The 14298-nt window shown below is 43.0% G+C and overlaps 1 protein-coding gene across 2 annotated transcripts in view; it reads right to left on the minus strand.

The window, feature by feature from the left end:
- Nucleotides 1–3352: 3352 nt before the first annotated feature.
- The window catches only part of LOC103060915 (actin-binding protein WASF3-like), a 49390-nt gene continuing 38444 nt past the window's right edge, over nt 3353–14298 (minus strand). Inside the window, exons 7-9 of one of the 2 annotated variants that reach the window (XM_088129198.1) lie at nt 13819–14082; nt 9356–9747; nt 3353–8530 (exon numbers count right to left, since the gene is read on the minus strand). In XM_088129198.1, coding sequence (XP_087985324.1) covers nt 8373–8530; nt 9356–9747; nt 13819–14082 — 814 coding nt within the window. In that variant the 3' untranslated portion in view covers nt 3353–8372. The remainder of the gene's footprint in view (nt 8531–9355; nt 9748–13818; nt 14083–14298) is intronic. The other variant, XM_088129197.1, reaches the window with a different exon arrangement.

Here is a 14298-nt window from a genome sequence, read left to right on the forward strand (position 1 = left end):
TTGACCTGATCTTATTTTCAAAATCAGCCAAAGTTGGTGAGATGTTCTGTGCAGAAGAGTATTCATCCCCAACATGAATTGGCCCTTCCTGAAAGGCTAAAAATTAGACAACAGTAGGAGAGGAATTTCAATGTTGAAAAAAAAAAGCTTCATCATCTAGTCCCGCCTAACCTAAAAAAGCTTATTTTGAAGAGAAGTTAAGCTAGAAATGGCAATAGTGAAATCAACATCTGGAGGAATGAGGTTCAAAGTAACCATTAAATTTAACTGAAACTTAGAGAGCCAGTTTGGTCTAGCAGGACAGCACCAGGCTAGAAACCAGGAGACGTTGAGTTCTAGTCCTACCTGAGGCATGAAAGCCGGCTGGGTGACTTTGGTCAGCCCAACCCACCTCACAGGGTTGTTGTTGTGGGGAAAATAGGAGGAGGAAGGAGTACTAGGTATGCTCGCTGCCTTGAGTTATTTATAAAAATAATAAAGGCGAGATAAAAAATCTAGGAAAAAAAAAGCAAAGTCCTTCACTTGGGAAGAGGTCAGATGTGTAGGTATCCATGAGGAGAAATCAGTCTTGGCAAGAGTGCCTGTGAAAAGAATTTTGGAACTGAAGTTGATTACAGGTGAAATGCCAGTCATGAATGTGATATAGCTGCAAAAAAGGCACAAAGAATTTTAAGCAGCATCGGTGGAAATAAAGCTTCTGATCACTGAAAAGTCATGGTTATGCTACACGGTGTGGTTAGAGCCATCTCAAATAGGGCTTTTAGGATGTTTTTAAGCAGGATTCAGACAAACTGGATGGATTTGCAGAAGGGCATCAGAAATGTTCAAGGAGATAGAGCCTGCAAAAACATGTTTAACCTAGAGAAGACAATACTGAAACCATGGGGGTGTGACCGTGCTTTATAAATATCTGGTCTCATAAGAAGAAGCCTAGAGGTTGCTGTCTATCACAAAAACAATGCACTGAAACTAAAGGAATGCCCACTTGGATAGGATATTAGGAAAAGGATTGTAATATTAAGAGTGATCAACAATGGAACCAATCACTGAGGGAGCCAATGGGTTTCCTGTCACTGACTGTACCTGGGGGTAGTTTGGAGACATGTGTCAAAAATGCTTTAATTGAACTCAATGGCCTATATGGTTCCATCCAATTTTCTGATCTCCAGGGGCAGCATCCAAATTGGGAGAGGCCCCCACAGAGTGTCTTCTCCTTGTCTTGTATTTCTGATAGATATCTTCTCATTGAGATGACGGAGGCCGAATTGCAATCTTCTCTATCCCCCATGGGAAAGATAAGGGTCATTTTCCTCCAGGGGGAAATGAGATATAATTCAAATTCCATGACCTCAGTCCAAAAGAAACAGTGCAATCTCAGTAAGGTGGCAACATCTTCTTTAGAAGCAGAAGAAAAAGGTTAGTCCTGGAGCCCAAGATAAACTTCTCCCCCAGGTTGGAGCTATCACCACTTCAGTTCTACTTGTAGGAATCGAGCCTGTGCAATAGTTGCTCCTGAGAGCACTGTATTTGATTTTTTGCATAATCGTTACATCACTTTCCCTAAAGACAGTCCTGGAAGTGACATAAATAGAGGCTGCTATCAAACCACGAAGATCGGAAAAAGGTGGCCTCTGGTGCCTGGAGATGGTGGCACTCCAGCTGAAAATGAAAGTCCATTCAAAGTATTTGTGGAGGCTTAAGTGTGACTAAGGACAAAAATACAAGCCATGTTTGAAGGCTTAGGTCAAGAGTCCTCAGCTATTGTGGTGTGAAGCAATGGGTGTGTTGCATCCTGGTCTGAAGGAGTGAATCCAGAAATTCCATCTCTGTGTTCTTTCTTGGGAGTTGTGCAAATATTTGACTCAGAAATGCAACCTGAAAGCAATTCAGTTGAATTGCACCTTCAAACTGAATCTTTGAAGCAAATCATCAGATTGAACTGAACAACTTCAAATTGATTCCCAAAAATTCAGATCCAATTTAGAGATTCAATGGATATTTTGAGCATGAACAAACACACTTTTTCTGAATTGGTTTGAAAATCTAAATCAAATTGTTAAACCAAATTAATTATATTTCCTAAACTGAGTTACGAGTCCAAATTGAGTTAAGTTATACAAGTCTGAATCTAATGGATTTCCTGAATAATATCCCAAATTCAAATTTGATTAAGGCTGAGTACACATCTCTATTTCTTTATTTCCTAGTATTTGGCTTTTTTAAGAAAAAAAAAGGAGAAGGATTAGAAAATTCACAGGCAGGGAACTACCAATCTTCTGGCTTCAGTAACGGCGCAGAAAAGGAGCTATCACCGCTGTTTCATAACAGACCCATTTTTCACCCAGTTACCAGAGGGAAAGAAGATGGGTTACTATGAACAGGAAGGAGAAGAAAAATTAAAATTAAGTTCCATGCTGCAAGTTGGACCTTAGAGAGTCCAAAAAGTACTCTTGTTTAATCCAGCAAGCAGATGCTGTTCAGCCAAGCTGTAATTCCAACTGAACAGGTTTAATTAGCTATAGTTGCAAAAGGTCTTTTAATGGCTGCTGAGAGGGAGAGAGAGAGAGAGAGAAAGAAAAGAAGGGAGGGAGGGAGGGAGGGAGGGAGGGAAGGAAGAGAAAGAAAGAAAGAAAGAAAGAAAGAAAGAAAGAAAGAAAGAAAGAAAGAAAGAAAGAAAGAAAGAAAGAAAGAAAGAAAGAAAGAAAGAAAGAAAGCATTTACATATTCACTTTAATTGTGATGCTTATTATTATTAACCTTTAGAGGTTTAACTACTGAAGGTTTCTGTAACATGGCCCAGCATCCTTTTGGCAGTGAAAATAGGGGGATAGGCATCTGTGAAAAATTATCAGGAATTTTTAAAGAAGCCCTTGTTTCAGGGGCAGTCCCAGACTTGGGAATGTCACTTAGCAGTATTAACCTCTGTATGGCTCACTCAATCTTTAAATATTTGCAGAGGCTTCTTTGCTTCTGGCACTCGGCTTCTGCCCATTCCAAATCCAGCAGCAACCAGTTGCATCTGCGGGCGGGGGGGGGGCGGGGGGAGAGAGTCCAAAAAGTTAAGATGGCAGCCATGACTGCACGTTCAACGCCACCATCTTGACTTTTATGATAGAAACACACACCCAGGATGTCCTGCAGTTGCTCAGCTACCCGTATTATTGGAATGCATGCATTTCGTTGGGTGATGATCATCTCTGGTCAGTGAGGCCACCCAAGAACACACAACTCTCTTCCAAACCATTTCAGCCCTCTGTAGCTTTTGATCCATTCTTGAGCTATACACTAGGCCAGTGTTTCTCAACCTTGACCACTTTAAGATGGGTGGATTTCAACTCCCAGAATTCCCCAGCCAGCCTGGCTGGCTGGGGAATTCTGGGAGTTGAAGTCCACCCATCTTAAAGTGACCAAGGTTGAGAAACACTGTACTAGGTTGTGGCATTCACAGGATCTCAATCAAAACAATGAAAGCAGTGCAGTGATGCCATGAAGCTGTTTTAACATTTGCCTTCCCTCCTTTGAGCACTCCTGAAGGTCCTTTGGCTGCAGAGCTCCTTGGTCACCAGACCAATTAACATGGACCTTCTGGGGAACCTTAACGAGGCACTGTTGTCAAAGAGCAGATGAATTGCGGTCCTTGCCCAAATGTTTTGCTTCTCAAAAGAGCAATACACTGAGAATCCAATCTTTCCGGATGCTGTTCTTTGATACAACCTGATTAAGTCTGGGTCTCGGGCAGTCTCCTCTCGGCCTCCTGCTTTCCTCCAGCAGTTCTGGCAAGGAGAGGGAGAAAGTATTCTTGGGAACCTTTTTCCTTCCCGCCACACATTTTCTTGCAAGCCAAATCTTGCGAGGTCTTGACTCAAGGCTCCCTCAACCCAAAGGGTTTTGATTTTGAAATAGGATTTTTTTCTTCATTTTTGCTCAGTCCCCCGGAATGATCAGTAACCAATCGGTACAAAATTGGCAATGTGATCCATATAGCTCATTGATACGTGTAACCTTTTCTCTTTGTGTGCATTGTATGCTGTGTCTTACACAAGTCATGGGGGGTAAGAGAGAAGGGGGAATCAAGCCAACATTTTAAATAAATGTTTACTTTCTCTTTCTCTCTCTAGATATAGATATTGATATATTTAAAGCCCACTATGGTAACACTGTACAATACAAAATAGTTACAGATTAATCCTGTTAGGCTACATAATCCTACACAAGGTATGACTTAATAATTAATCAGACAATATGCATAGCTAGTGCCTCCTTGCTATAACTTCTTTTGCTTCAGCTTAATTACCCCATTTCCCCAGCCATTCCTACTAATTGTCTGGTGTTATTATCTAATTATCTCTTGCTTAAAACCCAGAGGTGTCTCAAGCAGCTAGCAATCTTTATACATCCAACTAATGTCACGCCTTGCTGGGTTATTTCCTATGTCTGACCTATCTCAATGTTATAAATAATGCTCTCAATCTGGCATCTGGACTCAAGAAACTACTAAATCATAACTCTATCTGTTTGCTGGAGATGCCAGGAACAGAGGATTGGATGTTCTATGGGTAAAACAGATCTATGTCCCTCTCTACCCTATCTTCTGCCTTCCTCTCTACCCAATTGACAATGAAGAGACTTATTGGCAGAAGATGGGAAGTCACTCATAATTCCACTTATCCTGGGCAAGTGCTCCCCTGCTTTCTGGTGAGGATGGCAAGAAGAATTCCATCATCCTCTGCAGATTGGATTGAGAAGATGGCAGCGATCCGTGATGCAGAGAGGCATGACCCTGGTCATGCCACCTTTTTGCTTTGCTTTATACATATGCCAATGAAAATATGAGGACTCTTCACTTGCAGAACCCATACATGCTGGGACTAGTATGTCAGAAGGCTTCAGCAGATAGCAGCTACATAAGACATCCCACCCAATGGAAAGTTCTACTGCACTTCCATTAATGCTCTTGTGGAAAAGAGATCAGTAAGGAATGAAAGGGGTGGGGTTACTCAGAGTAAGAATCCTGGATCAAGCTCTCCAAAATCCTTACCCAAGAAAAAGCTGTATTTTATGTCAACAAATAATGCACAGATTGGTAAGATGTTTAGCAGTTTTGATCATCCTGCTAGATAGACTGAAGGCCAAAGAACCAAGATAACTATGGGAAATATGACTCAGCCCAATTCTGGCTTCAAGACCTGTGCCATCCAAACACTCCTGTGAGGTCTACTCTGAAGTTTAATATATTTGCTTTTCAACTAGGGGATGTAGAAGAAACCCTAGAGAGGGGTTTCTCAACCTTGGCGACTTAGAGACGTCAAGCATGGCTGGCTGGGGAACTCTGAGAGTTGAAGTTCGCACATCTTCAAGTCGCCAAGGTTGAGAAACCCTGCCCTAGAGCCTCAAAAATCCACGTCGAAAGCCCAATTCCACTCATAACTAACAAAGCATTAAAATGCAGCATTCCAGCAAACAAAGGAATTCAACTGGAAATCACTACCTGCTTCCTCTGTCACTTACTGCCTGTGCTATGTGGCAAAATATCTAGGCATACTTTTCACAATGCTTCTGTCAGGGAGTTGAAGCCCCGAGTGCATACATCTGTTCTGTTCCTTGAGGGACTTCTGCAAGCTGCATGGATCCCATCTCCTTTCTGGGGGTTCAGGGAGTTTGCATGGAGAAAAAGGGAACCTATATTTTGGGAGGGGCTACAGAATAGCCTTCACTAACCTTCTTCTGGATAATCAGGCATCTGTTAATCTAATTTCAGTTATTCTCCCTTGGTTGACAGAGGCAGTTACTACCAAATTAGACAGTTTGTAGCATAACAAAACAAGAAACTTGCATATGCCAGAAGTTGGGAGACAGACGTGTTCCTTAAAACTTCTCAGCAATGGAAACTCTTCATTTTATCTTGATTGTCAAAAGACGAAAGCAGACTTTTCATGTTACACAAACTCTTTTTATACCTTTAATTATAATCTGAGGGCAGAATTTAAGAAGGGGGATCAAACAGCCTCAAGCCTGCAATGTCTCTGGAGGTACAGTGCATTCTTTTACTCCAAAGGGACTGATAGGGCTTATTCCCAGGAAGGAATATATAGAATAGGGCTTTGTTTTGAATTCAGCACCAAAAAATTGCTTCAGGATATGTTGGGTGTGAACCCAGGACTTAAATAATCCATTAAATCAGCCACATCTTTAAGTGGGGAAACCTCTACAGCAGATGTGCAACCCTGAAGAAAGAGCCGGTTGTATTAATGAGCCACTGACAGGCCTGTGTTTGTGCTCCTACTTACACTGAAGCAACTTTTCAAAACTTGCATAGCCCTAAATCAGAACTGTACCCCAGATCTCACTAAAATTAAACCAAAAAGCTAATAACAATTAACTTGGGGCCCTTTACAGCCCAACACTTACCTAATTAAAAAAATAAGTGATCTTAGGACAGAGTAATTGGCACTTGTTTTCATTCACTGCCAAGTACTGTTAGGTTTAAAAAAATTACAGTTATAATCCTATGTACATTTAGTGAGTGTAAGCCCAATGAAACTCAATTAGAACTTACTTCCAAATAGGCACAACTATGGAATTAGATACCTACGAAAGGTGTGCGATTATCAACTTACTTTGATGGGAAATTTTAATCTGCAAGGCTGCACAAGGACTTTAGGATGATTAAACCAGGGGAAAAATATACTTAGCATCTTTCTGGAAAGAAGAGAGTACGTAAAGCATCCAGCTCTGTTGGTGAGGGAGGATTTTTTTTTTATATCATATTTGGATATATCAGCTCAAATCAGAATTGTTCTGATAAATAATTTTTCAATTACTATTTTGCAGCCTGAACAAGAGGTGAATCTTCTGAAAGAATGAATGCCTTCCTTTGCAGGTGGAAGGGAAGCAGACGCTCCAGTTGCTCATACAATATTTCAGACAGAGAGCAAATTGTTGACGGGTTTAAGAATGGGAAAAGTTCTGTGCAGGACTGCTAAACGCTTTCTCTTATTGTGCAGAAGATGCACGAGCAGTCTTACAGTGTTCTTCTTTCTAGTTCTTCATAATTATGGAAAAAGGGAGAGAAAAGAAAAAGAAGGAAATGGGGCATTTTTCTCCACTGCAACATTGAGAAAAATTAGCTATATGTCAGAATACAAAAGAACTCAGTGAATTAATTATTGGCCAGATACTACTGATCTCTAGGACGTTTGAAACACTTACTGTTAGAAACGTTCATGGCTCACTATCCACATTGTCACCTGGATGAAAGATTATCAAGGTGGGAAAATAAATATTCCATCTTCCCACTAAGCAGAGTCAGAATATTCTTCTGGGGAGCAGGTGATTTATTTTTTCCACAAGTAGAGTCAAAAGGTCTTGTGATGCTTATTCATCTCCCCAATGGCTCCTAATCTGGGATTTGTCCTCAAGCTCCCTTGATCGCATCTGAACTGAGATTGTTTGCCCTTTGCCCAACCATTGCCTTCTCTTGCTGGGTTTGGCTTTTCTTTGCCAACAGCAGCAAGGCCATCGTATGGGTAGCAAAGTAGAATGTGGTTCATGGAATCCTCCACCATCATACCCAAGGTGAGGTCCTAAGGATGTGTTGGATTCAGCCTCTCGTAATCTGCAGATAGCACAGCCAATGGCTTTGCAGGCTGGGGATTATGGTTATTATCAGCAGGTTGGCTGTCATCCTTTTTTTTCCCCTCCCATGTAAAGTGCTACCAATTTGTCCCAGATTTGCTTTCTGGAGCTTGATTGAAAATGCTGGAAGCAATGGAGAAAAACTTAGGAATAATTTACATTCTTCTAACTTTGGAAACCACATTATTGGATGTTGCACAGAGGGAAGGCTCTCTTCCCCATCCCCTTCCATGCTCTCTGATGAATGCTTCGCTCTAGAAAGTGCATTGACTTAAATTATCCCCATAGTCTCTGAACAATTGCTCCCTAAATCTGTCATTCCCAGGCTGTAATTCTGAGCAAGAATGAACTTTGTTACTGCAAAGAGTCCCCTCCTTGTATTGTTTAGGGTAAGGGGATGTTGTTTCATTTTTCCAGCATGTTGAAAAATTCAAATGTCATTTTCACAACTGGGAAAAATCAGGAGAAAGACGGTCTTCTCCTCCCCCCCACCCCGACTGTGCATTTCAAAAGACAAGTGTCACTAATGCCCATTTGCCCACAAAGAGGCCACCTTAAAACATTTTCAACAACACAACATGGCACGAAAGCAAAGCTCCTGAAGACGAGCTGCTGGAAGCAGCTGTGATTTACCTGCCATGACGCTGAGTCACCTAGGCCCCATTGCAGAAAGGTGGCAGGAGGAACCTGGGAGACCTCCCCCCTCTACTCTCCACAGGCAACCCTATGCCCCTGCCTTAATCTGACCACTCGTTCTCATCCAATTCCGAGTCATCATCTGATTCGCTGTACTCAACAGCAATCCTGCGGGAGAGGATCGTGGCCACGTCATTCCCCACCGGCTCTTTCTTGGCTTCCTGTTCCCACTGCTCTTGAACCTTGCGCAGCTGAATTCCTGAAGATGCAAAGAAAGGTTTTTCTCAAGGTCAGGATGAGGAAGCACAAACTGATATAGCAAACCCAAGCTGAAGACTTATGCGATCTGAAGTCTCTGGCTGGGTTTACCCCCTGTATGATGCCTTGGTCTCGCGCAGCGGTTCTCAACTGGGGGCCCTGGGTTATTTCAAAGGGGGCGCAGGTGAAAAACGTGTAATGGGGGGCCACATCAGATGCCAAAGGGGGCACAGAAAAGCAAAGTGTATTATACTGCAAATACTGCCTCATTGACACCAGAAAACGCACCAGTTACATGTCCTTATCCAGTAATGGGACCTGGACAGGGGGGCCACAGGAGAAAAGCAAGATCAGAAGGAGGCCACAGGGGAAAAAAGGTTGAGAAACACTCATCTAGTGTATTTGCTGTGAGCTTCTACCATGCTTTGGAAACCCAGCCATTGTACTTCGGAGACAGATCTTCCTCATCATTACACCACTTCCTTTAAGGCTTTCACTAACCATAAAGGATAGTCACCATGTCTCCCTCAACCCTAGCCCTGGATGTGAAGATGGATCCACCTGCCGACCCTACCCAAGGACAATGGGACACTCAGCAAGGCACAGCGAAGCAGGGAACTGTGGACTCCTAGTTCAGGAATGCAGACCATCTGATCTCCATCTCCCCTTGTTTTTGTGATTGGGGTGATGGTCTCCAGATTTTGCTTCCTTTGCTAACTGCTTTGAGTTCCTGACAGAAAACCAGGATCACTAAAATGCATCAACTCAAACTCTGCAGGGATGTCCAACTCATTGGTGAAGCCAAGGCACGCAAGGGCACACTCACCCCTGCGAATCGCAGCAAGCAGGTCGCTCCTGGCGTCAGTCATTGGAATCAGGGGGACCGGCGGCTTCCGTGGTTCCACCGTCATGGCAGGCGGGGAGGCCGAGTGTGCCGGAGAGGCCGAAATGGTGGGGGGGCCAGGGGGAGGAGGGGGAGGTGCAACAGGAGGCCCCATGGGGCCAGTCTGGGGGGGAGAGGCAGAATAGGAGCAGGGCAGAGCAGGAGGGGGGGTGGGAGCATAGGTGGCATGAGTAACTGAAGTGGCAGCATTGGGCGCCATGGCGGGAGGTGCCGAGATGGGGCTGTCGAAGGCGGTTTGGGCAGAAGGTATGACTGGGGGTGGGGGCGGAGGAGCAGGTGGCACAAAGTAGTCAGCCATTGGCACTGGTTGGGGACTGCAAAGAGAGAGGGAAGAAGATCACCAGAACCAAGTCATTTTCAGATTTAATCCATTCAAAACAAAGGCATTTAAAGAGAGGGGTGGTCCGGGTACGTGGTCCACCGATCACCTAACGGAAGCAGACTGAGAGATGCTCTGTGAAGCTCTCTTTTCCCAACTCGATCTTTTTGCTGGGCAGGTGGGGGCAGGCTTCCAAGTGGGGGGGTCAAAAGAGTCAAGATTGCAGCTGCAACCAGGCAATTAAAGCCCCACACCTTCTGAGCATGTTATTCTGCTCTTTTTAGCTTCTGCAAGGCAAAATGCATGACATTATATGATCACACAAATTATGCCCTTTATGTAATGTGAGTCATTTGTACAATGATATCAAGAAGTCACTTGCCCCTCCCTGAAGATACCAATGTTTTGGAGGCCACCAGGTTCAGGAAGGTTTGCAAAAATGACATTTCAGATTGATCAAACAATATTATTTTTGCCTGGGGAAGACTTGCACTTATAATTAGCCTTGTGGCTCATATGAAATAACCTTAGCTGACTAAATTCCTTTCTGCACCCCAGATTTGGATCACTCCATTTCCTCGATGTTAATTCAGAGATGAAGCTTTTTAAGGCAAGGTTCGAGCTTTCTAAATCTACTGACTGTCCTTTAAAGCTTTTTGTTTCATGCAACCAATGCACTTTCATTCCTCATAATCAATGAAGACTGAGATCTGTTCTAATGTTTCCTTCTTTCTTCTCCAGACAAGGAAAATAAATGTCAGGGCTGTTTCCATATTCATGTGGTCCAAGGACTACTGCTTGTCTTAAAATATACTGCTGTCTTTTGCTGCCTGCAAGGGTGCTCTAACCAAAAAAAGGCAAGTTTTTTTTTTCAAGAAGTCATTTCTCTGCATGTGAATGTCGTGTAATTCATTTGTGTGCTCTGCACTATTATATCTCTTGACTACCTTTAAATAAGGTGGGGGACTTATTGCCTGAAAGCATAAGAAAGGGAAGTATCTTCTGAAATCCACCAAGCGTCTTTGTCTACAGCTCCAGGCTGCTCTCTGGAGTCCTGAAGATGAATTCGTTGACCTTTTTTGACAGTCAGTCATCTAGCATGGAATTGCTATCTTTTACTCATGTATATTTGGCAGAGTCCAATGCTATGCATGTCATAACAGTAGCGTCAACATGGAAATATAAATGGGCAGGACACATTGTAGTTTTCCCTTTTTGTGTGTATCTGCCCTCAGGTGAGTCTTGACTCCTGGTGACTACACAGTGTAGATGGCAGGAGGGATGGTCTTGAAGGGCAGGAGGAAGAGTCTCTACCAAGGCACTGGTCAGATAAGAGGGGCCTGAACCCAGTCCAAGAATGCACCTTGAGAAAACATCTCAGACAACCTTCTCCCTAGCTCACACAAAGATATAGGGAGGGAAGGAGAAGCACATTCAGACTTGCGAGATTCTGTCACTATGGCTGTTACAGTAAAAGTGGTCTTGACCTATATGGCATTGGTTTCTTAGTCTGGTCTAACTTGTAGGGCTGACATATGGACAAGTCTGTGCAGTTTTCTTGGCAAGACTTACAAAAGTGTTTTGCCATTGTCTGCTTCCTAGGGTTGAGAGCGAGTGGCCCAAGGTCACCCAATTGGCTTTGTGCCCAGGGCAGAACTAGAAGTCACACTCTCCTGGTTTCTAACCTGGTGCCATAACCACTACACCCAGCTGGTTCCCTTCCCTGACAGTAGGTGGACACAAAAAGTGACATGATCCTACCATTACACATGTTCACTTGGACAACCTCCAATAAGATGGATAGATGAGGTACGAAAAGATCTCAACTGAACCCTGCAGGAGAAGGCCAAGTGACAGATAAGTATCTGGTGAAGTCACCACTTTGGATATCAACTCTATCCAGATGAGTGCAGCTATAAAGTGAAAGTGAAGCGGAAGTCTAGCTCTTGCCAGCCTATTCCATTCCTATCGTCTTCCTTGTCTTCCTCCCCCCCCCCCCCCAGAACTGACTTGGTCTTAAAGCACAATTACCACACTCTAGCTTATTGTGTGAGATTCAACTACATTACTGAGGATTTTAAATTATTCTGTCTTTAATGGGAAGATTCCCCCTTAGGTTCTATATCCCTATAATTGTGCCTTGTTTAGCACAATTGGAGAAAGGAGTTTCCATGCATCCTCTTACATTCCCCTTCCTTCTCTCGCAGCCTGTGGGCACCCTTCTACAGTAAAAAGCACAGCTTAAATTGGGAAGAAACTAATAATTGAAATTTTGATGAGAAAAGGAAATCGAATAATTAAGGGGTAATTATGGGATCCATTTATCAATAATGACATGACTATATTGAAAATGAATCAATTAGAAGCAGAAGGAACAGAGAGGAAGCTGCCAGTTAAAGCTGTAGAATAATGTAACATTAAATTACTTGCAGAATGGGAGATTTTTTAATTCCACATCAAAAGGAATGCAGAAATACAATGCCTCACCAGCACTTACTAGACAGTCTAATATAGAAGCAAGCCTCATGAGGAATTAGGGGAAGGTTGGCTGAGAAAATAATTTAATTCACATTTCAATAAAACCTATTGTGTTCAAATATCCTAAATGAGTATACCAATGATAAACTATTGACCAAATTTTGTGAAACACTTCATAACTTTTTTTTAAAAAAATAGCTTCACGTTGTAAAAATTCATGTCTTGGAGAAACTGGACATAAAAATGTACAAAATTAAAGAAACATTAACAGAAAATAAATTATATTAGAGAAAGACTTTCCAAAAATGCTTGAACCGAGAAAATAGATAAGATGCGTCATGTTCAAACAAAAGCATATAGAAATTCCTTACAGTTTTTGTGCCAGTGGCAAATTGAAGGGGAAAGTGAAAGGAACAAATTTATAATAAGAAAAACGAGAAATAATGAAAATTCAAATGCAGCCATTCTGCTTAGCCTTGGAACACGGAAATGCTGGTTTAAAGGCTCCCCATAGCAACTGCTTCTCAACTGAGAAATTCCTGTCTTTGTGTCACCGCAAATCTACATTCTTGTAAATTAACTCTGAGCCAAAATGTGTTGCACTTCTCAAGATGAGGCTTCACATGGAAAAGAAACAGCCCCCTGTTTGGAGGCCGTGATCAAAGGAAGCTGGCAGAGAAAATCACTTCCACGCAGAAGCTCTTTATATCCTATACCGAGATGTACACTTAATCCATTTTTTTAAATTGGCCAATCCATACATTGGAAGGTAACCCTTTCAAACAATCAAAGAAAGAGCGAATTCTGCATCCGTGCAAAAAGGCAACAAGAATTGTCTGGCAAAGAGAAGATCTGCATCTGGGTCCTTTCTGTGGATGGGTTAGCTTCAAAAGCTAGGGAAAATGGGGGGTGGGGGCGGAGCTAAGGAAGCTAGAAGAAGGTGCAGGTTTGAGGATAAAAAAAAAATATCAACCAGTATTGATGACACGACAATTGCTCCAGTTTCTAAAGATCTCAGTATCTTCTGAGCAAGGGGGAATGTCAGTTCTTTTGACATAGTGGTCACAGATAGTATTTACACGAAGGGGAAAGAGCCGAAAGGTATCGATATGTCACCAGACAGCACGGCCTCTGTCTGAGAGCCCCAGCTGGGTTAATAAAGATTCCCAGGATTATTGACTAAACATTGGTACTGGCTTGCCCTAACATATAAGTACCCCACTATGCTAGCTAGCTGAGATACTGAGCATGGACAAGGATGGTCTTTCTTTTGCTGCCATCTAACAGATGTTATTTAATTTCTCTGACAAGAGAAGAGTTGACTGACAAGAGTTACCTTCCACCAAAGAATGTCTCTCTAGGTGGTCTTTTCTAATGGCCTGAATCTTATTTTGGGCCACCCCATAAATAAATGGCAAAGAAAGGGGTTATAATCTGGTTTCTGAAGTCAAGCCCCAGAATAATTTGCATCACATTTCTATAGTTCTGGAAATGTTTCAATCTGGTAGCTTCAGAAAGCACACAGCTCTTCCTACTTAAGGAGAAAGTCATGACTAGCATACAGAAGAAAGCAGGCAAGAATCCATACCCATAATCCTTGATTATCTGAGGTCTTGGTCCATTTAACATAGCTTCGGGTGGCTGTGGCACATGGGGCTGCTGTACCCGGTTGAGGCTGTTCTGCCTGCTTCCCACTGCTGAGGGCCTGAAGATGTGCTCCTGGACCTGGCTGGCCACCAGCACCACCTCCTTGTTCTCGGTGGTCAGGTGTGAGGCTGGAGCCATTATCTGCTGGCCTGGATGGTTAGGACTGGCTGGGTAGGAATGATCAGCTGCGTCTGAGGCATAAGATCTGTTGCAGACAAAAACACCAAGAGGTTGTACACCTGGAGGGCAGAGACGGGGGATGAGCAGAGGATCAAATTGATGGGAGGGTTATGATGGTATCTATCACCTCTTGGAACCAAGGGCCTGGTATGCAAAAAGCCATGCTGTTGAAATGTGCAAGCCTGGAAAAGGAAAAGGTGGGGTGGGGAGAGGGAGGAATAAAAGGAGAAGGAGAAGGAGA

This window comes from Python bivittatus, unplaced genomic scaffold, assembly GCF_059951505.1.
Source record: "Python bivittatus isolate LINGU-HERP-01145 unplaced genomic scaffold, Pbiv_v1 ctg000790_np1212, whole genome shotgun sequence".
NCBI classification, from domain to species: Eukaryota; Metazoa; Chordata; class Lepidosauria; order Squamata; family Pythonidae; genus Python; species Python bivittatus.